Source organism: Sander vitreus, chromosome 16 (assembly GCF_031162955.1).
Source record: "Sander vitreus isolate 19-12246 chromosome 16, sanVit1, whole genome shotgun sequence".
NCBI lineage: Eukaryota > Metazoa > Chordata > Actinopteri > Perciformes > Percidae > Sander > Sander vitreus.
This window is the reverse complement of record NC_135870.1, coordinates 11,580,978-11,607,655: the sequence shown is the minus strand read 5'-3', so window position 1 is coordinate 11,607,655 and position 26,678 is coordinate 11,580,978. Positions and strand designations below refer to the sequence as shown.

Genomic DNA, 26,678 nt, shown 5'->3' with positions numbered 1-26,678 from the left:
GCTTAAAATGTTTTCAGAAACACTTTTCGGTGAACAACTTTTTGTAAAATACGAGATCGTATTCAGAACGAGACGCCCTTTAGAGTCTGTTTTGAAATTCGGGAGCAGCAAGAACCACGTGACGCGTTCGTCCAATCAGCTGTCATGTGTTGCGTTCGTCACGCTCATCCCCCTTGTCGTTTCCAGTAAGTGTTTCAACATAGGTGTCGAAAGTGGGCACTACGGCAGTAAGTGGTTAGTGCATTATTAACAGTGTACTGACGCACCGTGCAACGCACACATGCTGCGAATCGAGAGAGCGCACCGAGCGGTTCGAATGTTTTTTCATGAACCGTACCACCCCTAATACTTACAGTATAATTAGCAGACATGCAACAATAATATGATTCACTCACAATGTTATTACTGCATTTTAAAGCTAAACTCATGTGGTGTTGGAGTAATATTATGTTTTGATTTGTGAGCCAAGGTTGTAAAGTGTGCCCTTTTAACTACCCATCTCAGAACTAGCGTGAGCTACAAATGCTATTTGTGATATTATATGGTTTGCAAGACAAAATGACAATTGATAAGAAAGCGATGATGAAAGAGCTGTGAAATGATGGCCACATCATCAACTTCCATTTCTCTGGCCAAGTCCAAACTGCAAAGAGAGAAGCCTGCATAAAGCTTTCATCTCTCCGTTGATTCATTCAATCTTATTTCAGAGCAGTTGATACAATCTGATGGAATAGTCTGCTCTAAATACTGAGCTGTGGAGCTGCTCTCCAGCTGTTGCTTATCCCAAGGTAATAAAAATGGGACAATCAGGCCATAATCCCTTCTCTGTTCTCCATTGTTCTTAGAATGATGCTATGCTAAAAAATGAGACCTTCTTAGTATTCTGAGTAACATCAGCATCTGCTGAATTCTCCTCTTTGTCATGTTTTGTATGGCTTTCTATCAGAGTTTGTGGACAGCTCCAGTGAAAATAATCTCAATTTTATATGAATTTGTGACTCTTTATCTTTGTGGTTTTGTCTTGATAATGAAACAACAGGAATTTGTTGCGCTTTTGCATTAAAAAACAACAACATTTCTTTAGTACATGTTTGGGAATATAACCTTTTATAATATATTAATATAATATTTCCGTGACATTTCAGCTTTTATTATACCATCTCATCACTTCCACATATTATTCAACATCAATGCAGCCATAAAGAAATGCATTCAGAGTATGTTGTGTCTTCATATATCCAGATTCAAATTACTGTTTCCCTCCAGTGCCAAATTTTCAACAATGTGCTACATTTTGGACCAAATTCTTTCAAATGCAACTTGAAGAGGCTCTATAAAGCTAGCAGATGAGACTCCTTTGAACACATAATCATGATTATTTGAAAGCAGTATATCTTTTGCTGGCCATTGTCTTTTATGTGGAAAATGTGCATCATCCAACCTGCACTTGATTATTATTTGTTCACAGCAGGAATTGCCATTGGTAATCATGCTTGATCATTACCAAGCTCATTTTTCACGGAAGGGCATGTTCACTACACTGAATATTTAAGGATTATAGACTAATATTATGCTTGCATTGTAATAGCTCTGTACATACGGGTCTCCTTGCTATAGTAAATACCCTCAATAAATGGCTCATGAATATTTTAACACAATTCGTATACATTACTTTTATTTTCAATCACACCCACTTAATTAGACATGTATTCTGCCGTGTACTCTTTGGAATATGCTACAAGTCCTCATGAATTTTTTTCTCTCTCTTTTTCATTGCAGGTTTCCCTGATTTTCCAGGGAGTGCTCCCTCTTTTCAGTAATGGAGGTATTGCAGTGTGACGGCTGTGACTTTCGTGCCGAGTCATACGATGACTTGAAGACCCACATTCAGGAAGTGCACACCGTTTTCCTGCAGCCTGCAGACGCAGATGAGTCTGACTCTCTGAAAGACGAGGATGAAGATGAGGAGGAAGAGGAGGAATATGAGGACAAGGATGACAAGGATTATACGCCTCCTAAAGCTGGAATGAGTATGTCCACCACATCAAATCAGATGTTACAGTTTAATTTGTTATGGATTAGGAAACACTTCTGTTTTGGTTTCAAATAACTCTTCATAGTAGGAGGATTTCATGGAGCTTAACATGTATGAGTTGTTGCTAGTTTTATTGACTGAAACAACAGAATGTTTTAATAAAAGCAGAATATTACTTTACTGGTTTTTTTTAAAGCGAAACAACAAAGTTTAAATAACAACTAAATGTACAAATGTTCTATTTTTCAGCAGACATCTCACATACTTTTTTAAATCTTTTTTAGGCCCCATCTCTACTGACAATTCCAACCAAACACAACAAAAGCAGACAGCTGAAACCCACCTGCCGTTTTATCAGTGCAAGTTCTGTGTTCGTTACTTCAGATCGAAGTCATTCTTAAAAAATCACACCAAAAAAGTGCATAATGTTGTAGAGGAAGATTCAGATGCAAGAATCTCCTCCCAGACAGCTAAGCAGTCCAGCTACACCATTATAATGCACAATGACCATTCAAAGGTGTATTCTTGTCAGTATTGCACATACCAGTCTCCACGCAAAGCAAGGATAATGAAACACCAACTAATGTATCATAGCAAGGTTCCCTCTGAGAGCACTGGAGATCCTTCAGAATATGCAGAGACCAGAGAGGAATTAGACTCAGCCAGTGTGCTCACAAAGGGAACATTTGCCTGCGAATGGTGTGACTATCAGACTGACCAGAAGGATAGCTGGACTAATCACGTGGTGAAGGAACACAGTGACAAGGTCAAGATAGTTTCTTCTATTGCGGAGCTGGAAGGGGAGTCAAGTGCAAGCTCACCCAAACCAGATTCTCCCTCCGCTTCCCGAAGCCCGACTAGATCAAAGATGAGTTTAACTGATGTTTGTGAAAAGGAAGAGTCTGTAGGAAAAACAGCAGAAAACATGTCAGAGAAGACAGTACCAGAGATCTCTACTTTTCAATATGCACAGATTCGTGCAGTAACACCCAACAGCACAGGTTCCTCCATTTTGTCCAAGAGGTTTGCTTCAGCTGACATCTCCAACAGCGTTGTAGGGATGGATGCCAATGTATTTAATGAGGAGGACTCTCGTAGCAGCTTAGAGGATGATGATGAGGAAGAGTTGGGCGACATAGATGATCCTAGCTATACTGGGACCCTGTCAGCAGATGCAAAGCAGCTTTTAACTGACGAGGACAATAAATTACTGGAGACTAAAGGAATACCATTTAGAAAGTACATGAACCGTTTTCAGTGCCCCTTCTGCTCCTTCCTCACCATGCACAGGCGGAGCATCTCCCGCCACATTGAAAACATTCACCTTTCTGGTAAAACCACAGTTTATAAATGTGATGAATGCCCGTTTATTTGCACCAGCCCTCTTAAACTAGGCACGCACAAACAGAGCCACATGTCCTCAGATTTAGACACCATGGACTTAACAACTGATAGTCCAGATCCTCACAATGACAATGCTACAGAGCCAGTTAACGGGGGTAATGTAAGCTCCAAAGTCAATGGAAAAAAGGTAACCAGCACACCGAACGACCAGCAGAACCCTCATCGCTGCACGCTCTGCAGCTTCTCTACCACCACTCTGAAAGGTCTGAGGGTTCACCAGCAGCACAAGCATTCCTACTGTGATGACCTAGATCCCACTGTCTTTGAAAGCCAGCTGACTGACCAGACCGACTCTGAAATAGATGCTTCTCCAATCTTTCTACAAAAAACCCAGACCTCCATTTTAGGACTTGCCACCAAAAAACCCTTAGTAACAGGGAAAAGAGCCAGGAAGTCCATTAATGACTTGCCTTTGGATTTGTCCTCGGTTAAGAAGAGAACTAGAATTGATGAAATTGCCAGTAACCTTCAAAGTAAGATAAGCCAAAGCCAACAGGACATGATCATAAACCTAGATGATATGGATGATGAAGATGCAGGAGAAAATCACACCAGTTCTGATAAAGAGGGTAGAAACCATGACAATAAAAACCCTGTCTTCAATTATAACGCACAACAGCTTCATGCAAGAGAATCAATGATCACTCACGAGGGAGGCAGAATAGGGAAAAGAAAAAGCAACCCTAAGTCAAAACCTAGAAACCTTCCTATATCACTGACTCTCTCAGATGATAGTGAAAACATCTCTGCTGAACCCAGCGACAGTGCTATTCAAGAGAACGCTGATTATTCAGAGGAACCGGGAACTACACGTTTCTACTGCAAACACTGTGATTACCACAACAAATCAGCTCGCAGCGTCAGCACCCATTACCAGAGGATGCATCCTTACATCAAGTTCAGCTTTAAGTACATCCTGGACCCCGAGGACCAGAGCGCGGTCTTCCGCTGCTTAGAGTGCTACATCGAATACACAAATTACAACGATCTGCACCAACACTACATGGATCACCACCCTGAAGCAAGCAATGTGCTGAACTTCAACCAACCAAATCTGGTATACATGTGCCGCTTTTGTTCGTACACAAGCCCCAATGTCAGGAGCCTAATGCCCCATTACCAAAGAATGCACCCTACAGTAAAAATCAACAATGCTATGATCTTCTCCAGCTATGTAGTGGAGCAGTCCCATAAAACGGGTGAATCGCAAACCCTGAGGGAAATATTAAACTCTGGCCCCAAGAATTTGAACTCAGCCACATCAACCCCCAGGTCATCCTCCAGCCCAGTGCTGAAAACGGTCTCTAAGACCCCTGAAGCCAGTGCTGAGACAGACCCTCTCAAAGAATCTGTGGGTGGTAATGTTGTCGTCTATGATTGTGATGTGTGTTCTTTTGCTAGCCCCAACATGCACTCTGTTTTGGTCCACTATCAGAAGAAACACCCAGAGCAAAAGGCGTCTTATTTCCGTATACAGAAAACCATGAAGGTCATCTCGGTGGATCAATCGCAGTCTGTTGCAAACTCTTCATATAATCTCAGCATGGCTACGACTCCAAAACAACCAAGCACAGAGCTGTATGGATCAGATGAAGAAATGTACTACTGTAAACATTGTGTGTACAGCAACAGATCTGTTGTTGGTGTGTTGGTCCATTATCAAAAGAGACACCCAGAAGTAAAAGTGACAGCAAAATATATCAAACATGGCGCCCCCACCCCCGGTTTGATGAAATTAATGGATGAATTGCAAATTGCGGCTCCCAAACAGTTTTTGAAGCAGTTTCAAAATAACGGTCACGATGGATCTAACAACACAAGCCCTAAACCAGGAAGTGGTGAAAAAGGTGAGGACGAGCTGTTCTTTTGTCAGCAATGTGATTATGGCAACCGCACTGTAAAAGGAGTGCTTATTCATTACCAGAAGAAGCATAGGGAAACCAAGGCCAACGCTGACTTTGTGCGTCGTCACACTGCAGTTGTCCGTAGTCAGCGCGAGCGTGCACAGATGGTTCAGTCAAGCAGTGTCTCTTCAGCCTTGATCCCAGCCCCTCCAGACCCTGAAAACACTACGCCCCTGCGCTCCCTGAAGTGCAGACACTGTTCCTACACATCCCCCTATATCTATGCCCTAAAGAAGCATCTGAAGAAAGAGCACCCCACTGTGAAAGCCACAGCTATGACCATTTTACACTGGGCTTACCAAGATGGCATTCTGGAGGCTGGTTACCACTGTGAGTGGTGCATTTACTCACACGCTGAACCCCAAGGCCTGCTGCTCCATTACCAAAGACGCCATCCAGAGCACAATGTTGATTACACATACATGGCCAGCAAGCTATGGGCTGGTCCGGAGACCACTCAACAAGGGGGCAATATGGAAACTAAACATTACAAATGCAGAGACTGTGCCTTTGAGGCCTGTACAATATGGGACATCACTAGTCATTATCAGGCAGTCCACCCTTGGGTCATTAAAGGGGATGAATCTGTGCTTTTGGATATTATCAAAGGAAATGGCTCAGCTGATAAGATCCACCAGCAGGTTGCCAAAGAACATGCGTCTTTCGATTGCCAGCCTGTTGATGATGATGGACCACTGGTCATTGTCACTACACCTCAAGAAAGCAATCCCCCTCCTCCCCACCCACGCCTTTCCATCTCTAACAATCCTTATCAGTGCACTGTATGTCTGTCAGAGTACAACAGTCTCCATGGCCTCCTCACTCACTATGGAAAGAAGCACCCAGGTATGAAAGTAAAAGCTGCAGATTTTGCACAGGAGGCAGACATCAACCCCAGTTCTGTGTATAAATGTCGTCACTGTCCGTATGTAAACTCCCGAATCCACGGTGTCCTAACTCACTATCAAAAGAGACACCCATTAGTGAAAGTCACTGCAGAAGACTTTGCTGATGATATAGAGCAAATCCCTGACTTAAATGAAGGAGATGACAAGTGCAAAACTCAAAGGCAAGGCTATGGCGCATACAGATGCAAAATGTGCCCGTACACACATGGGACACTGGAGAAACTAAAAATCCATTATGAGAAATATCACAATCAGTCGGCTTCTGAAATGTTCTCTTCCTCTGTGACATATTTCTCTCCTGGTAAAGAAACGGAGCCAGTAGCCGAATGCAGTGCTGGTAATATATCAAGCGCAGCAAAGGTCCAGGAGGTCAGTGAATTGGACCTTGCCCACTCAGAGTTACCCATCAATAAGACAGAGAAACATGCTATATTCAAGTGTCAGCTCTGCAAATACTTTTGCTCCACCAGGAAAGGCATCGCTCGTCACTACCGTATCAAGCACAACAATGTCCGTGCTCAGCCAGAGGGTAAAAACAATGTCTTCAAATGTGCTCTGTGTTCTTACACAAATCCTATACGCAAAGGTCTGGCAGCACACTACCAGAAGCGGCATGATATTGATGCCTATTATACCCATTGTCTGGCTGCTTCCAAAACTATGACCGAAAAGTCTAACAAAGTCATAGCACCCCCGCCGTCAGAAGGGGACAATTCAGAAATGAGTGAAGAGTTGCGTTTGGCTGTGGAGAGACGAAGGTGTTCTCTTTGCGCCTTCCAGGCCTTCAGCAGGAAGAGCATTGTCTCACACTACATTAAACGCCACCCCGGTGTCTTCCCCAAGAAGCAGCATGCCAGTAAGCTTGGCCGCTACTTTACCGTTATCTATGCCAAAGAACCTGAGAAGATTGCTGTCAGTTCAATAGCAGAGGATGACAAGGAAATGCTGGAGGTTCAGCTTGAAACCGAGCAGGACGGAGAGGTTGAATGGCTGCCTTACAAGTGTCTAAAATGCTTCCGCTTGTCCTTCAGCACAGGCGAACTGCTTTCTATGCACTACAACGACCACCACAGTAATGACTTGAAGAGGGACTTTGTGGTATCGCCCGATCACGGGGATGAGGACTCTGAGTTGTACCAGTGTTCTCACTGTGAGCTGAAGTTCCTGGCTCTCCCGATTCTGGCCAAACATCTATTGAACCACAATGAGGAGTTTCAGAAGAGGGCCATGAGGCTGGAGAGGAGGAGGCAGCTGCTCAGCAAACAGAAAGCCGCAGAACTGCCCGAGACCAAACCTGAGAAGGTGAGCGAAGATACGAGTCTCCCTTACAGCTTGTACATGAAAGAATCAAACCGGCGTGATTTGATTTTCCTTTTGCTATTAATATCTTAAAGCATACAATAAATCTTCTGATGCTGTAAACTACTACTGTCTATCATACTACAACTGTTCCTTAACTCATTGGAGTCATGGGCTCCCATGATTTTAGAAAACAGTTCACAGAGACATAATTTATCACTGAGAGTATTGTATATTTTAAATTGCCCCCTCACTGTCACCAGAAATATTATAACGGTGATAATGAGGTGTGATAATTAATTTCATAATACATTGATTAAAATACCATTTAATGTATATTTGAGGACAGTGGCTGTCTCTAACTTCATGGTGAAAATATAAATCTCACAGAGAAGAAATAGTAGTACCTTCTGACAAAATACATTAGCTGGTTGTTGGCATATTACACACTGATATTAGGTTAAATCATATAATTTAAAATAAACCTCTTTATTTCAAATCATTTTCAAATACATTTGAAAAAGATGTCAAACAGAAAGAAAACAAAAACTGTGAATAAAACGGCATATTTTGGTCATGTTTCTCTCTGTGAACAGGAAAGCCCTGTAAATAAAGCTCCCATAGGATTCAGGTGTAACTTCTGCATAGAGATGCACCCCACCCTCCGAGCCATCTGCAACCACCTTCGGAAGCACGTCCAGTATGGAGAGGTCAAAGAGGGACATGTCAAGGTAAATGGAGTTGGATTTATTTTTAAATTTATTTCATACTGTTATAGTATTTGTTTTATTTAACTGTGGCTTTTGTTACATTAAGTCTGACATATGTTCATATTAACAACACACATGTCATTGCTAAAACATATTTAGGTAAAATAATGTAAACAATAATTATGACAAATATAAATTAATATGATTCTTTATTTATGGCTAAATTAAAAACAATTTTCTTTTCAAAACGGCATCTGTTGTTTACTTGTTTGTAAAATGCATTAAAGGAATAGTTAGATGAGAAGAGTTCTCATATCTGTCCCATAAATAAATATAAAGCTATAGCCAGCAGCTAGTAAGCTTAGCGTAGCTTGACATAGTATTAGTATGCATTGTTTGGAGATATCAACATTATATATTCTTTAACAATCCTTAAAGGACCCACTTTGGCTGTCCCTGGTGTTTTGGTCTTGTAAACTAACTCCTCATCTTTGTAGCTCTGCAGTGATCTGTTTCACGGGACTTAGGTTCTGTTTCTCATTTTGTTTATTACTGAGGGTGGCTTCTGGGTAGGCAGTCTGTCAGCTTCCCCCAGAGAAAACAAGCAACGCTGTCCCATTGCAGGGGGGGGGAGGGGAGGGGGTGGGTGGTATTGGAGAACAGAGTGGTGAGCCATAACTTTTAGGGCAGCGGCGGGTAACTATTGGAACATTAGTATTCCACTGAGGCTGCCAGTGAGGGGAAAAGGCCTAAGGATCCAACGCCTCACCCAAATGAAGGACTGGTTCTTCCATCAGACACTCAGTCTGTCTTTTATGTTTTTAAGATGTATTCTGTTGTAACTTTGACTTTTAGGTACATTCAGTATATGGAATAAAATGTTAGCCTGTAAAGCAAGTGGCAATCATGGCAGTAGCTCAGCCCATAGGGAGTTGGGTTGGGAACTGGAGGGTCGCTGGTTCAAGTTCCTGTATGGACCAAAATACGGAGTTTGGACTGGTAGCTCCTGTGCACTGCCAAGGTGCTCTTGAGCAAGGCACTGTAAGGTAGAAATTAAAGTTGCTTTTTATAGTATTATGAATACAGTTTCAACTCTAGAACTGCAATGGTTTCTGATACAGTTGGATTAGGCTGACAGTGCAGTCAGGGCAGACTGGATGGCAAGGTTGGGCCTGTGGATGCCACATCTTATTTATGGCTGCATGAAGTGCAGGGTCAGGTCCTTCCACAGAAAGAATGAGCTTCCTTGGGGCAATAAAAAAGTCATGGTGATTGTCTGTCTACTTGTGACAATTACAGAAACCAGCCAGTACTCCAGCAGATGAAGAAAGAGGAAATAGATGGAGTTTTGTTTAGCATTTAGTTTGAGTTGTTGTTGTTGGTAGATGTGTGAATGTGCAAGGTCTTGTTTTAGGTCCTTCCATTTATTTTCTGGCTGATTAAGCAGCATCATCTAGTAATTAAGTTTATTAATCACAGGAAACTGGATGCATATTGTGATTGATTTTGTTAAGAAGAATTTTATTCTTATACGGTTGAGAGATATATTTAAAAAATGGCGGACAGTTGGGAATGATATGTAACAAAGCTCCTGGACAGATTTCAGTGGTTTGACTTGACTTTTCATGTCACATTCTATTTGGATAATGCAATCAACTCAATATTAACTAAGTGTGGTGTGTCAGTAAATACCTGCAGACTACTGAGTTTCAGGTCAGGAATGGAGTTGGCCTCAGGTAACTGTTAAGGCTTGCCTACGCTGGACTCGACCCAGTCGTGTTTTTCAGTAATACGTTCTTGGACAAGAAACACTTTCATTTACAGGCTGACACCGCAGCTTAAAGTACTTTGGACAGGTGTTTAAGGAAAGTGCATTACATATAAATACTTTCAGGTCAATGATATTTCCACGTTGATCTTCCAACATTCAGTTCTCCAGCACATATGTATCCAATTGACATTACAGAGCGTAAGTGAGAAAGCTGTAACCAACACTTAAATGAAATGATTGCACTGATACAGCACATACAGAACCAGTGTTATACCGATGCTTAACTGTTGCTTATGTGCTTTTAACATGATTTGCCTGATTTAGGAAAAACAGTTAGAGGTGCCAGACCTTAAGTGATACTTTAGTGAACAGCTATATTTGTCATCTGGTAGCTGATTGAGTATCAACATTGGACTATCCAAATTAATCGTTACCCTTAATCATTCTCCTTTTATTGCTGTGTAGTGCATCCGCATAACAAAAGGGCTGTGACAGACAAAATCAACAGGCACAGAAAGTTACTGATCATCTGAAACTTCTCCTTTTTGTTTTGCAGCAGGAAGTCAGCGAGGTCCCCCTGACCCTGCCTTCAGAGAGCCTGACTAACGGCGACCTCGAGGGGGAAGAAGCAGCTGAGTCTAAAGCCGATGGCATCGAGAGACCCGCGGCTACGATAGTCGGTCAATCCTTGGTTTCCACAGCTTCTGGTGGTGTTGCCGTTGCCACTGAGCCACTGCAACCAAAAACGGATGCTATTGAAGGAAGGGCAGCAGCCCTCGTGGCTGCAGCGAGGGCCGTGGTGTCAGAGGGCGAACTGAAGCAGCGATTAGCAGCAGGGGGTCACCCATGTGCCCAGTGTGACCGAGTCTTTATGTCCATGCAGGGACTGAGGTCCCATGAGAGGAGCCACTCAGCCATGGCGCTGTTCAGCAGAGAAGACAAATACAGCTGCCAGTACTGCCAGTTCGTCTCACCGTTCAGACACAAGTAAGGAGGGACGAGTAGAGTCTATGAATGACACCTCTAACACTGTTTCTACATTAGAGTGCCCTGTGTGTAGGAATAAATTAGAGTAAATTGGGCAACTTTGCTGTTGATCCATTGATCCTTCATTGCTCTTTCATCAATTCTGACTGTCCAGTTTCTTTCATTTGTGCTTTTCAATAAGGTTAGTTCCAGTTGTTGTACAAATTATGTATATAATATTATAAATAAATAAATAAATCAATTTATATAGATATATATTATAATAACATAAAAAAGCGTTATTTTTATTTTAAAAAATAACGCTAGATTACATGCATGCATAATTTTCTTGTATATCCCACATGCATGTGAAGGCAATTTAAATCCAGTGTGAGAATGGCCAACTATATTGTGAGGTAATTATAGAATATAAATACCTCCCAGCCATACAATCAATAGTGTGCAATATGTAGCCCTGGTAGCAGTACATTTTAAACTCTCACCCATGTATAGCTTACCAGTCTTCTACCAGCTGTTGTACAAATCAACTGGATTTTAAATGTGTTATGTACAGAGCACAATTTTACACCTCATTGTGTTTACCCTTTCACAACCCCTTTGAATCCTCAAGCTTCGCTAAGACTTCCTGCCTCCTAGGAGAGTAAGACAAACATTACAGCGAGGCAGACATTTTGGTAGTGTGATTTGCTTTATCCATCACAGAGACACAGGGGAAGAGAGAGGCCTCATCTCCTCTGAGCTCCCAGGTGTAATCCCTCTGTACTGTATGTGCCCTGACCCAGAAAGAAGCTGCATTCCCATGCCACCTACGAGGCTGGCATTAAAAACACAGCCACTGTCCCCACAGGCATTCACACGCTCTCTCCTACCAGGGGATTGTGGGTAGATGAGTTTACCCCACAGCTCCTTGTTCTGTAGTCATTGGAAATGTGCGGCTGTTGTTTGTGAGGTTTACAGAATTGAGCGCTTTAGATGCTGCTGAAAAACCCTGCTGTCGAAATCATCAAAGTGGATGCTGTTGAGTAGAGCTCTCTCTCTTTCTTTCCTGTACTCTATTCTTGTCACTCTCTCTCTTTATCTGCTATCATTTTGTCCTCAATCCATCTATTTGTTTTCCCGTCTTTTTATCCCCTTATCTCATACCCTCCCTTCTGTTTTTTTCCTTTTGTATATTTTGTCTCATTGGCAGTCTGGACAGACATGTGCAGTCTCACCACGGACACCACAAGCCCTTCAAGTGCAAACTCTGCCCCTTTAAATCTGCCTATGTGAGTCGCTTGAAGAGCCACCTGCATAAGGCACACACAGGTAAGCACACAAACATACATACATTAAATCACATCTTACTGCTGTATCCATGACTAACAAGGTATTCTTGGGCCCGAGTAGCAGCCTCCTGTTTATCATCTTCCACATAAAGATGATGTGCTTGATTTAGCTTATCCTGCACAGTGTAAGCAGTGGATTAGCTGGAGGAGCAGTTTCACCATTTACCAAGTACATTAGATACACCTAATTAAGCACATCCAAAAGATTCATATTTGGATTCAGATTTTAGCACAAATAGCCCAGATTTATTTATTGTTAATATTGTTTATTTGGGAATATGGTGATAAAGCCCTCGGCATGTCTCAAAGGTGAATGGCTACAGCTGTCTTCAGTTAGATGTAATCCTTCGCCTGTGATCGTTTTCTGTTGTTGAGGGAGCCAGGCGGCAGACATTCAAGCAAATGTAAAAAAGCTTCACCTTGGAAATCAATACATGAGCAAAAGAACAATCTCAAAAGTGCCAAACTAGAAAGACCAATTTTTAAAAGGCCGTTCAGTGCTCTCAACTGTCTGAACTGATTGGAGCAAGAAACAGCACCAAGCGTTAACAACTGCTGTGGATAATTGGCACAAACCAATTTTGAGTTGCAATTACATTTGAAACGTGGAGTTTTGCGATTTTGTAGACTTTGTGAAAACAATCAGCATTACATTTTTTATCATTGTGGCTTAGTTCTTGTAGTAGTTTGTAACCTTGCTTTCAGTCCAGCAAGCATAACATACTTTTGATTGATTCATCCACATTCAGGAGCTGTCTTATTCCAAACATGTTCTTACCAGAAATAGTTCACTCAGGAAGTAGTTTCCTTATTAAAACCACTTCTGGTTAGAATATGTTGCTGTCTCATCACATTTGGTTGTAATGGCGCCACTCCTCATAATGGCGCTTGCATTAGGTTGTTTAGCAAATATATCCAGCAATATATCCAGCAACAGCTACAGGAAGCAAGATGCTATAAATCCCCCATGGGCACATTCAAAACTCCACCAAAACTCCACCAAAGCTGCCAGAAACACACACAGTAGCCGAACAGCATCAGTACAGTCACACACTGTAACAGCATGAATCAAAGAAAGTAGTCAGTATTATGACTGTAATTTATGAGTCAGAGATTAGCTGTAAGCATAATATGAAATGTCCTTTGTGCATGGCTCACCAACCTGCACAAAACTTTAAGCGAACAAGCTTCCTACTAAATATGGAAATAAGTTCCTTGATAACATTTACCTCCCCTTTAGACTCGCCTCCCTCTGGCAGTGTGAGACTACAGTATATTCATGTTTACATTTAAAGCCTTTTATACTTACAGGTAGTCAACTAAATTATTTGTAGTTCCACAATGTAGCACTTGTGTTTCTTACATACAACTTTGTAACTTCCAAATTGCCCACAAGGAAGTTATATGTTGAGGAGTTGGAATGTGGATCATGTTTATGTGTGTTACCTCAAGACATTTCTAATAAACACTGCAGCTCAATATTTTTTTCTGTCAAAATTACGCTAATTAGTCCAAGAGGAGCACTAAGTGACATATTTGCTACAGATTTGCTCCGATGGGAATAGCTTTGTTTGCGGTGGAGGATGTGTTTATTATAAAGAATATTTTCAGATCCTAATCTATTACTGCCTTTGTACAGTTAATTTCATACCGCGGTCAAGTTGTTGACCTTTGTTTCTCGATTTTCCTCCAGGTGAGCAGTACACATACAAGTGCTTGTCGTGCCCCTTCTCCTCAATGACCATCAGTCAGCTGAAGGAGCACTCTCTGAGAGACCATGGTGAGGCCCTGACCCTCCCCAAACTCCGGGCTGCTACCCAGGCTGCTCATGGCGCCCTCAGGCCCTCGCGGCTGGCCAGTAACACAGAGCAGACTCCCTTGGCCCCGGATGGTATGAGATCCTGCATAATGTCATTTTAATAAATATAAGATCATATGATAGGCTTGTCAGGCCAGATTTGGAAAATCTCAATTGAGCATCAAAGCAGAATCTATTGTAATGCAGAAACAGAGTTTCTTAACTTTGGAGCCAAGAAATGTTTTTAGAAACAGGCCCATATCATGATGTCTATGTGGTCTGTTTAATATGTATATTAGGACTGCAACTATATATTATTTTTATTTAATTGATATAATGAATAATATTGTATTTTGATCTATAAAATGAATTGGTTTTTAAAAATATCAGAAAATTCATTATAGCATTTATGCATTATAATTCCTCACAGTCCAGGAGATGTATTCAAATATGTAGTTTGCCCATTTAATTTACCCTAAGAAATTCACTAAACTATCATGATATGACAAAGGAAAGCATCAAATAATCACATCTGAAAAGCTGAAACCAGCACGTTTATAAAATGTATATATAAAAATTTATTTTTTGATTAATTTCCTGTTGATTAATTGACTAGTTATTGCAGATATAGCATGTATATAATCTATATAACACACATCATGCTCTTGACTAACCCAATTTAAGAGCTATTTCATTCGCATTCTAATTTTGAAAGGCAACATTGGGACAAAAAATTGTAAAAAAAAAAAAAAGAAATTGGTGGGACTTTTTATCCAAAGCGGTTTAATTTTTATATGATTAATGTAACACTTTAAATTTGCTATAAATATGGAAAATCAGCAGTTTGGGTCAACAATTAGGTGTCATAGTCTTTGGTAAGGTGTTGTGCGCACATACTGAATAAATCATATGAGAATTAAGGAGTTTGACTGCTGAGATTTGACTACCTCAGCCTTCTTTAATGTTGATTAAAGAAGACACTTTTCTTTATTCTTAATATTCCTATCAAAGAGACACCTTCACTTTAGGTTGGTGCAGCAGCTATCTCACTGATGTGATGCCATGTTTTAGGTGTTTTAGTGGCTGTGCAGCCGCTGCTCTAGCTTGCAGACTGTTCTTGGCAGCAGCTGTCACCTTGCTGCTGGAGCTGTGGAATCTTCCCTGGAGCTGAAACAGGGCAGCATTCCTCAATGCACCAACCACCACCACTGTCAGCTGTGCCCTACCAAGACAAGTGAAGCATTGACAAAGAGCAGAGCTGACATATGGAATGTCTTTCTACCATGCTAAACTAGCTACCTTCAGTCGAATGTCTAAAATGCTGATATTTGAAGTGGAGTAGGGGTTTGTTTTGAAAGGAATAACATTTGAGTGGCTCTAAAACTATGAATGCAAGACCCAAGGTCTTTGAACGCCAACCCAATCCTCACATTTTTATGCTTATTAAGGTCATTCTTAAAATATATTTTAGACCTTCTCCAACTCCTCTCATTTATGAGATTTAATCGATTGTTTTTTTCCAAATCCAAGAAACATCACAACCTTACGACAGAATTTGTTCTCCATCTGCCATCTCATCTCTATACATCTTCACAATGCAGAGAGGATATTAAAAGCATGAATCAACTGTGGCATTGTTTGATTCTTCTGAATACCTCTACCGCTTCTTCCAAAGTGAGAAATTGGATCTCAAGCTTTCTATACAGTAAAAGTTTAAAAGAGAGGTTTTTTTTCTTCCATGCTTCTTCATACTCTGAGTGCTGAATGAGGCATTTTTCACATGGATAGATATTCTATTAGTGTCACACTGTGGTTTATTTATTGATGTGTTGGAGGCTCAAAGTAGGGCGAGAAGATGAGCTTGCTCAGTAGTATTATAGACACTTGAGAAAGGGAATGAGGAGGGAAAGAGGTAGGGGACAAATGATGACAGTCATAGTTATACTTCTGTATCTGAGAGTGGGGAGGGGGACATTTTGTCTGAGCACAACTAAATTCCTGATAGTCCCAACTGCTGTCTGCTGATAGCCTCTTGTTAAATATTATGTATACTGTATGTACAGAATATATTTTGTAGAAGAAACAATCACTTTATTTTTGATGTCGTTTGGCAAAAGTTCTATAATAATCTTTCAGTATATTGTAATTCAAGTGGTCTGAGAGAAAAGTAGACTTCTGCAAATCCTTTTTACTTTTGTATTCAGGCTTCAGAAATCTAGCTGTCACAGGAGACTTTGGCCAATCACAGGTCATTTCCCAAAGAGAGAATGTTCCTATTGGCTGGCAGTCTCACTCTCTTTTTTTCATATGAATTTGAACTGTATGTTACAGTGTAATACACAGGTTTCTCTCAATTTCACTGCCCCTCTCTAAGATCTATCATACCTAGAGGAGCCAGCGGATGTTCGTCAGCAGCTTAGTCATTACCAGCTAGCCTCCCGCAGTCAAATTTCTTCCGGCTCAACACCTGGTGGCTCAACAGTGGCTGATAATCGACCAGACAGCATCCTCACTTGTGAGTTCTGTGAGTTCAGCTCTGGATACATGCAGAGCCTGCGTCGGCACTACAGGGACCGCCATGGTGGCAAGAAGCTCTTCAAGTGCAAAGACTGTTCCTTTTTCACCTGCTACAAGTAAGGAAAGACTTGAGATAGTATGTCATATGCAATTTATGTGAGTATAGATGCTATGCAAAGTGTATAAACTATGTACATTTATTAATATAAAATAACAGTAACATACATTCCTAATAAAAGAATTTCCAATTCCAAAGAGTATTCAACTGTAAAGATACTAAATGGACAATCACTGGATAGAGTCCCTCAATGATTTAAAGATCCTTTGCTCTGTCTCTGAATCTATCTCAGGAATACCTTCACCATGCATGTGGAGGCCGGTCACAACAACAACAACAACAACAACAACAACGCACCTGACCACTTCTCTAAAGACCTGCGCTGCCCTCTCTGCCTCTACCACACAAAACACAAGAGCAATATGATTGACCACATTGTCCTGCACAGAGGTACACTTCATGTAAAATGGAACCAGAGACATAGTAACATTTTAAAGGAATAGTTAAACATTTTGGGAAATACACTTTGTCTTGTCGAGTTAGATGAGGAGATCAAGCTCAGTATAAAGACTTGGAACAGGGAAACAGCTACTGCTGGACTATACCCAGGTGCAGTGACTTCCTGGAGGGACAGGAAGTGGCCAAAAGAATGCCAATATATCCGACTCTGAATTACAGTTTCGTATGGTTTTTCCCACTCAGCTGCTTGTAATTATGGTTTAAACAGTATGAAGTGAACACAGCAATAACCTCCTGTAAAATTGCAACTTGTCGTTGTAATGCTTTGATTTTTGTATGGATTAAATGCACGAGAAACAACATGTTAATGTTAGCTATTTACCCCTGTTTTTAGTATTTATGCTTAGCTAAGCTAAATGGCTCAAACATCTTATTTACCACACATACATGAGAGTGGTATCAATCTTCTCATCTAACTCTCAGTTTCTCAAAGCAGTTTCCCAAAATGTCAAACTATTCCTTTAAATGCCATCACCGTCTAATAAAAAACCTCATAAAGGCAACAGTAATATGGTGTAACTAAATGGTTTAAGGAAGTTCTACAAAGCTAGCTTATCAAACTTATTTTCTGTGTGGTTGACAAACTGAACACAATTATTTTTCTCCTGACAACATTGATATTCATCTTGTATTCCATTATAAGAAATGTAAACATAGTGCAAACAAAGTAATTACAAACAAACTGTAATTATGACATACAGCATATGAGAGTGTTGAGAAAACGGGGAGAGGGATGGAACTAATGTGACAAGTCGATACAGCTTGTTGGGGGGTGTTTGGATAGTTTTTATCTTCAATTATTTGGAGGAAGTGTTGTGTTGAAACCGACAAAACCAAGCAACTGGGATTTGTGTGTCTTTGTGTGTGTGTCATATGATATTTCTCCTGCGCCCCCACATCTCCTTTTCTTATTCTGTCATTAGCTCTTGCTGCTCTTCTCTCCCTCTCCCCTGCTCTATCATTACTTCCCTTTCCTTTTTCCCACCTAATAATCCACTCCACTCTCTCCTCTTCCCCTACCAGAGGAGCGCGTTGCTCCGTTGGAGGTCAGCCGCTCCAAGCTGTCGCGCCACCTGCAGGGCCTCATATTCCGTTGCCACAAATGCACCTTCACATGCTCCAGTGACCAGGCCCTGCAGCTGCACCTGCAGAAACATGCTGAGATCAAACCCTACCAGTGCCAGCTCTGTTATTACGATAGCAGTCAAAGGAGCCAGCTAGAGGAGCATCTGCGCCTTGAGCACAAGGTCAGTGGGAGTCCAAATATGATACACATGGAGTTTTGTGTAACTGAATTGATGTACCTTACGTTATTGATTTTTACAATATAATCAGAGACTTTCTGGCTTATGTCCGACGGAGAGTCTTATTGAACATGGTTTACTTGTAATCAGCCTGCTGGGACATGAGATGTTTACATTTTACACACTTAACATTCAATTAATTCAATAGGGTCTTTGCTGGTTTTAATGGAGGTAATCGTGAGGTCTGTGCCAATCAACGGTCTATATTCCCACAGTGTCAAGATTTGATCCCAAATCTAATTTACATATCTTAAACAGCTCTGGATTGTAAAACAAAAAACTCATATCTGGAAAATATTTGAATCCCAGTTACCCAACTATTTAAAAGAAGTTTTTAAAAGAAATTATCTTTATAATTAGGCAAGTAAACAGCAACTATTTATTCCACGTAGAGTGCAGCAACAGCACAGGAAAAGACTCCGTTTATTTGGGGATTTTAGGTTGGTAACTTCAGTGCTGGAAGCTCTTTGCTGTGCATGTTCACTGACTGATGACAAAAAAGGAGCTGAAATGTAAATAAGCTACTCCCTGCAGCAATTTCAAACTAAAATCCATATCAGCCTACCTTGAATTTAGGCAGGGAAAACCTCGCAACTATCGTTTATTGTGTGTGTGGTATAATTTTTTGAAAATGTGTAAAACTTTATTAGATAAGAAATTATTAGAATATTACAATTATAGTCGGTTGCTAAGTCAATCAGGAGTATGAAAGTATGCAAGTGGCTCACAAAACACCTCTGTTCTTCCATCTTTTCTTATGTTTTCATTTAAACGCCCTTAAGAGTTAATATAAACACATGGTTTCTTAAAACAACATAAAATAATTGCTACACAAGATTATAAAGCCAAAATTCAACTCTATGCTGCACCTTGATAAGGAGATAAAAATACCAGTGACTACTGAATGATACAGTGGAATAAGATGACTAGGCGCATATCTATCGGATTGCTAGAGCTTCAGTATATTCTAACCACATCGAGGAGAGAAAAGGTTTAGTCTCTCAGTCTGTCTTAATGGGGATCATTTATGTGATGATGTGAGAAGGCAAGTGGCATTTTAGATTACATTAAACTTAAAAGGGCAGCACGATTATTGTTTCTCAATTCTTTCTTTTCACATCCCTGATTTTACTCAGGGCATGCTGGGATAAGGTCCAGCCCTCTTGTTACCTAAAATAGGAATAAGCAGGTATAGATGATGCATGAATGGATAATTACCATGATGCATATACAGATAATAAAAAATAACGTATTCAAAGGTAACAAAATCCAAGAAAAACGTTGTTTTGACTTAAGTTTGGCTGACATGAGGCACTGTGAGGAGCGAAGATGTGCAGGTTATTATTACACACCTTTCTCATTCAGATCATTTGGCAAAGAAGTGGTGCTATTGTGTTATCGTGAAATCAATATTGTTATCTTGATGTTATGTACTGTGGATCAAGGTCACACTTAAAAGTTGCTGCACACCAGACAGATGTGTTGGATTGAAAACTCTTTCTTTGGAAGAACCCTAAAACAAATGAATCGGACACACTGGTAATCACTTGTGCTCAATTTTTTTTACGATCGGAAGACCGCATATGTTTACATATGCTGTTTGTCTATATGAATTTTAATTTGAGGTATGAGGACAAAAAAAATCATAAATAAAGTGAGTACAAGTTATTAGCCGTGTGCGGGAGTTTTTGGTCCTTTTTATGTGTAGCTGAAGGCCAAAAAAGGTCTTGTAAAACTTGTATGTCCATTGTTGACATGCAGTTGAAAGGAAGAATGAGAGAGCAGGGCTCCTCCTGGTTGAGACAGAGAGCTTATTCATTGTAGAAGGAGTGGAAGGACAGACATTGTCGTTGCTGGGAAGGATGTTGCAGAGCTACAGCTGTGTGGGAGGTGGAAATTGGTCAGAAAGCGTGACATCATTTGCAACAAGATTCATAGGCAATGGAATGAGCTGGTTCTGTCATCAAAATATTTCATCTTTGTTAAATTTTTGTTTACTGATCATCTTATGCTGCATTGTTCTGATAGAAATACACCTCTGGTGTCTTGTTGAAGAAAAAAAGACAAGATAAATACTGCTCAAAGCACACTATACCAAACTGATTAATACCTCCTGTTTCTGAACAGGTTATTCGGAACTTCGAGCTGATGGGCCGCGTCAACCTGGACCAGCTGGAGATGATAAAGGAACAAGGGAGCAGCGCAGAAGAGGAAGAAGAAAGAGAAAGCTTGGAGATGGTTGAAGATGGGAAAGAAGCTGCAGAAGAGGAGGATGATGAAGATGAAATGGAGATTGTGGAGAACATAGTGGAGGAACAGAGAGAGATGGATGATGAAGAGATAGATGACAACATCAAAGAGGAAGAGGAGGAGGAGGAAGATGAAGAGGAAGTCAGGGAGGTGGAGGAGGAGAAGCCTGGCCTACAAGGTAAATACTAATGAAGTCATCTTTGTTGCTCTCCTGTGTAACAAATTATCTACTCATATTCATCCCTACTCTGTTGACATAGTCCATACCCAAAGGATAATTTGCCTTATACTGTCAAATACACAAAATCTTTTGGGATTACATTGTCAATTGGTATCTGCTGAAAAGCCATTTTCTGTTGTGTTCTCAGTAATTTTATATCAAATTGTGATCAGTGTGAAAATCTCCTGTGACCCATAAGTAAGAGACTGACCAATCATTTGAACTCCATTTCCCAGAGGTCCTTGCATCTCCCACCAGCAGCAGCAGCTCTGCACCGAGCAGCGCAGAGAAGCGTCTTCCCTGTGAGTTCTGTGGCCGCTGCTTTACCAACAGCCTTGAGTGGGAACGTCATGTCCTTCGACATGGCATGTTAGTATTTTTTTACTATTTCTCTTCTTCTCTATACTCTCATTTTGTGTGTGAGGTTGTGTACTTTCCTTACCCACGGCACAGTACACCATGGTCCTGTTACCTGTCTTTCTGGTCTTTGTGCCAACAATATGGACTAACGTACTTTGTGCTTAGGGCTTCTTGGTAAACATTGGCATTTATTAGTGTGTGTGTGTGTGTGTGTGTGTGTGTGTGTGTGTGTGTATATACGTATATATATTCAGTATATATGCATATTCAGTATATATGCATATTTAAAATTGTACCCCCTCTGTCCTTAGTCTTATGTTTGTTCATATCTTCCCACATGTTAAAAGCACTTATTTCTGCTCCCTCCCTCATTGCTAGGATGGTAAACAACAGTCAGATGGACACCAGCACCACCTCCGCAATAGAAGCCTCCGCTTCATCTTCCTCTGGCTCCGCCTCAGCCTTGATGGACACAGGATTGCACCTGTCCAGCAACAAGGAAGGGAACCCTGCTGATCTATCACTGAGAAGTCCAAGCCAGTATGTGGAAGACAAAGAAATGCTCAACACCAAAAATGATCAACAGTTTGGTTGAACTGATTGTGGCCTCTTGTGCTAGAAACTGATAACATTGGGTAGGATCAACACTGAGTTGGATCTTTAAATAGGACTTCAAAGGAAACAAAAAGATTGAAACTGAAAAATAAGTGACTTCTTATGAGTTGGCGCATTACTAGATTTTAGGTGTTACATATTTAAGTGTTAGATTGTGCTGCATAAAACGGCTGAGGTCTTTAAATGGGCAGTCCCCTAGGACAGATCTTAATATATTGGTAACCAATAGTGAACAGAACTCTTTATTGCTGACATTCTGGTCAAATCTACAGTGAAAGATCCCACCTAGATAAAAACTAAGCTATTTATAAAGAATGTTGTCCAAAATGATTAACAAAATTTAGTGTTTTATTATTTGAAGCACCTTTTACACTCCCCCAAAACAGGGGTATTTTAAATGTACCCAAAATAAATAAACAAGATATGAAAGCATGTAAACCGTGGCCCACTGTAGAGCTTTTTCATCTTAGCCTTGTGTTAATTGTGTAGAAGTATTCCTTGAGAAAGAGTCGCACCTTATCTATTTTAGTAAAACCACAAATCATGTTTTCTTCATTCGTAGAAATACTGACAATTTCCCCCAATGTTTGTAGCAAATTGCTATATTTTAGGTCCCTTAATATTATACTACGTATAAGCCTTCAGCCTGTGGCACCCTTTGCATTTTGACTGTACTATTTTATTGTCCCGATATTTCACTGATGAAATCATGAAAATAATGGGATTAGTTTAAGTCTCCCATCCCCGTAACATATAATGGTGTTTGTAGTCCAGGTTAAACAAGATCACAGTTGACCTATGCACTCAGCAGATCAATATAACAACAGAGCTATGTTTAATGTGTCACGGCTGTATCCATTTGACATAGGTATCTATTAATCTGATCATAGCAAAGGTTAGCCTGGAACATATAACTACATGTTTTTACAACAGTGGCGGGATATTTATCATTGTGATCAATAGACAGAGATTACACTTGTCTTTTCAGTGCAAATTTGACAATTGGATCTGCCAGAATCCAGCTCTGCACATACTGTATGTGCATCCCCAAATGACTATTTAATGCAAAGTTTGGAGGAGGCTGACCACCACGGCTGAGTGTTGAAGCCAGTGTGCTAGTGCCTTAAAATGCAGTTCCTCTAATGGCCACTAAATGGCTTTAATTGCTTTAACCGCACAATATGTAATTTTCTGCCGCGAGGGTTCTCTTAATCAAGAGATGGAGTTTTGAGTGACGTCATGAAGTAGCTTGAGGGTGGGATCAGGGGAGTTGTTGTCTTCACCACACGTCATTGCAGTCAGCTTCTCCCGGTTAGGATTTCTTCAGTGTTCATCGGGTTTTTACCGGGAGCCGAATTATCCACATAGGTATCCGCCTCTCCAAAACAACGGAGCAGGTGATTAAAACCAGTAAAAACACTGAATAAAACAGTTTCACATTAAAAATCTGTGTTTTTCTAAAGCTGTTTGGCAACAAAGGACGTCTCGGACTAAAATCTTTCATCCGGTTAAGATATATAGTAAAAAAACAACCAATATCTAAAAAGTGAATAGTTAAAATGTGGCATAAAACTGGATTAAAAAAATATTTTTGGTAGACAACCACAACACTGTGCAAATGCAACCTTGATTACAATTTCAGATTTCTCTGGGTTTGAAAATTGTTGGAAACATTTAGGATAATACAACTCACACAAGTACACAACTCAACAAAATATATAACATTGGTCTTGTCATTTTTAGACATTTTAATGTGGAAAAAGTTACATATTATACCTTAAAAACAGGTATAATATGTATGGACAGCTGGTTTGAAGTAACCAGGAAATCAATTTCCTACAATAATTTATAGCCTCAGAATCTAATTTCACTTCTTCTAATGTGTGTCTTAGTGGCAATTTTCACAGTCATTGTTTAAGTAAAATCAGATTAGATGAAATTAGATTTGACTTTATTGTAATTGCAGCAATTGAGTGAGTACCAGTACAAAGAGATGTGGTGTAGTGGTATTTAGCCATGGCAATAGCTTTGGTTTATTTGCCAAGGGATTGAGATATCTGAGATTTCTGTCGGTCCAATGAAAGTGGATGGAATTGAATTTGTTATACTCACAGCATTAAAGAAAATGCAGTTTTCACTGGAACTACTTTCTACTAAATAAATAGTCCCTGAAAACTGTTGATAATGTGTTCTGCGTGTACTACTAGTGTATATTATCTGTAGTGAAAGGAATATAAATGCTGCTGAGTGTTGTTTTTTTATGCTGTGAGCATCACAAATGAAATGTCATGCTAAACTGGGTATGTGTGGAGCAATGTTTGCTTGATTGACAGATGTCTCTGCCTTTCACAGTCAGCCCTGGTGATTACCTCAACTCCATCCAGGTCCCTCCACATCACCCAAATTCAGATTGTTAGGCTCCAAATGACTGACAGGCTGGCATTAAGCATTAAACTCAAATCTTGGCTTCAAGACATCCCTTTAGAAACTTATGGCTGATGCCACAGACATGTTTTCTACAGTCTGTGGTCCAGTTGTGACGCAATAGACACTGAAAAGACAAGTGTAACCAAGTCGAAAAGCCCTAAAAACCAATTGTTTCCACATGTATAGAGTTTATTTGCCACTGGGACTATATGTTGAACATTGACTTATTTTAAAGGTGTCAAATCGCCCAACTTAAACACCTTTAAATTATTTATTGGCACAACTGTCATAGCCTGCATATGTGTGCTTCTTTTTAGACAAAGTTCTCATGTTATTGTTATTACTGACAAAAGGCAGAGATTGTATTTGTTGGAAGTTGCTGCTTGAATGCCCTAAAGCCTTATAAGATAATGAATAGCAATTATTAAGACACATTTATATTCAATTCCAATAAGACCAATAAGCAACGTTAAACAATCGGAAATAAAGTGGCTGATAACTAAATTACAATGTCGAATTCGTAAAGGAGCACAATTAATGTATTGTGTTCTTGGTACCAAAACATTTACCAAGCCCGCTGTGTTGCTGCTGTGATTGTCTTTCCTGAACATTGAACCATTGATGGAAATAGGAAATTTGGGTTTGGAACCCAGGCGAACCACGTTTGCAGCCATGTATAGAAAACTAAATTACTTGTTAAGTGTTTGAACCGTGGTGTTTCAGAAAGGATACTTTAACCCTTTTTTCCTTTAGGTGTTCTCATTTTAAAAAAAAAAAAAAAAAAAAAAAGAAATCTAAAGATGATAGCTAACCCTTAAGGGCTTTTTGAGTCCCCAATCCAACATTATTACGCTGTTGTACAATGTCTGGTTACAATGAAAAATATCTCCTTTTTGTACTGTAATGGGAATGAGCAGAAGAGCAGTGTGGTTGTACAATATTTAAACACGTGAAGGAAAATGATGCCGTTCTCTACTAATTTGTGGCCATGGCTTTTATTGTGAAGAAGAAGAAAAAAAATTGTTACTTTGGGTGCAATTACCTAAACTGCTTGGTCCTTTTCTGGGCTTGGCCATGATCTGGTTTCCTAGTCGACCCATAGATCCCTCTAAAATCTAGCTGACTCATGTCCAATTCAACATCTGACACTCCAGTAAGAGCATCAGCTCACTTGCTCCAAGTAGGCCTAACTTTAGTCTACCCAGTCAACAAGAGGTGGGAATGTAGCAGCCCCACTATGCTCCTCAGTCCTTGTAATACCTTAAAAACCTGTTGAGTTGGTGCTGAATCTCAAAGCCCTTTTCTGTTTTTCAGGACCAGCTTGTAGCTTTTTGAAAGTAAAACTGTTTGAAAACTGTTGTAGAAATAAGCTTTGTAGGGCAGCTTGTTGCCCAGCTTGAAAGCCCAGTGTAAACAGATGATAAATTGGGACAATCTGGGTAATGAAGCTGTCAACCCAAAATTGTTTGTTGTTCTGTGATTATTTTAATAGAAAATGACTATGAATCCTTCACTGTGTGCAGTCTCTAGACTGTAATATTCCCAGTTTACCCAAAGTTAAGCCTCTGCTGACAACACACTGGATACTTGTATATATGTTTAGTTTGTTTCCGATGCATTTCTCTTTTCAGACTGTTGTCGTCATAGTTTGACACTAGAATCTCTCCTTCTTGCCTTTCTTCCCATATAAATCTGATTACCTGATGGTGGGTTGTGATGTTGCCTAGAATGATTGTTTACAATTTTATTCCATTTATCTCTGGATATTCTGTAAATATTGTAATTCATTGTCTTTTTTTAACTTGATAATAAAGTTATCAGATAACGGTTAATTGCATTTATCTCCTCTTTGTACAGACTTATTGTGTAAATTCAATTAGGGCTCTGAAATGTCACTTTTCCTTGCTTAACACTAAGATGTTAAGGGTTAAATTGTGAAAACATTCTGCACTTTTTACTTATATTTTTTCAGACTTGATATCACGCATAATATCACTTTTATGTATGATTAAATCATTGAATTATGCATATCAGCACACATTTCCTTGACAAGCAATCTTCCTGAATAGCAAATTCAGTAAGTGAAGTGCTTCACTGTTAAGGGCAAAGTGATGCCAAAGGAACAAGAATTAGGAAGTGCTGTTTTTCCAATCAAATCACCTGTCTATTTTTCTATGAAACTAACATCAAATTTGATCAAATTAGTACTTCATGTTGTTACTTGCAGATTTGTGTTGGATATGGTTCTCTAGAGAGGAGCCATT

At 40.0% G+C, this 26,678-nt stretch overlaps 1 protein-coding gene across 3 annotated transcripts in view; it reads left to right on the top strand.

The window, feature by feature from the left end:
- Positions 1-25,207, top strand: part of znf462 (zinc finger protein 462) — a 49,177-nt gene extending 23,970 nt beyond the window's left edge. For all 3 annotated transcript variants that reach the window (XM_078271397.1, XM_078271399.1, XM_078271400.1), the window contains 12 exons: positions 1,780-2,030; positions 2,320-7,553; positions 8,147-8,281; positions 10,588-11,018; positions 12,208-12,326; positions 14,040-14,237; positions 16,519-16,777; positions 17,012-17,169; positions 18,262-18,485; positions 20,670-20,970; positions 21,249-21,381; positions 21,751-25,207. In XM_078271397.1, coding sequence (XP_078127523.1) covers positions 1,820-2,030; positions 2,320-7,553; positions 8,147-8,281; positions 10,588-11,018; positions 12,208-12,326; positions 14,040-14,237; positions 16,519-16,777; positions 17,012-17,169; positions 18,262-18,485; positions 20,670-20,970; positions 21,249-21,381; positions 21,751-21,967 — 7,620 coding nt within the window. In that variant the 5' untranslated portion in view covers positions 1,780-1,819 and the 3' untranslated portion in view covers positions 21,968-25,207. The remainder of the gene's footprint in view (positions 1-1,779; positions 2,031-2,319; positions 7,554-8,146; positions 8,282-10,587; positions 11,019-12,207; positions 12,327-14,039; positions 14,238-16,518; positions 16,778-17,011; positions 17,170-18,261; positions 18,486-20,669; positions 20,971-21,248; positions 21,382-21,750) is intronic.
- The last annotated feature ends 1,471 nt before the right edge of the window (positions 25,208-26,678 follow it).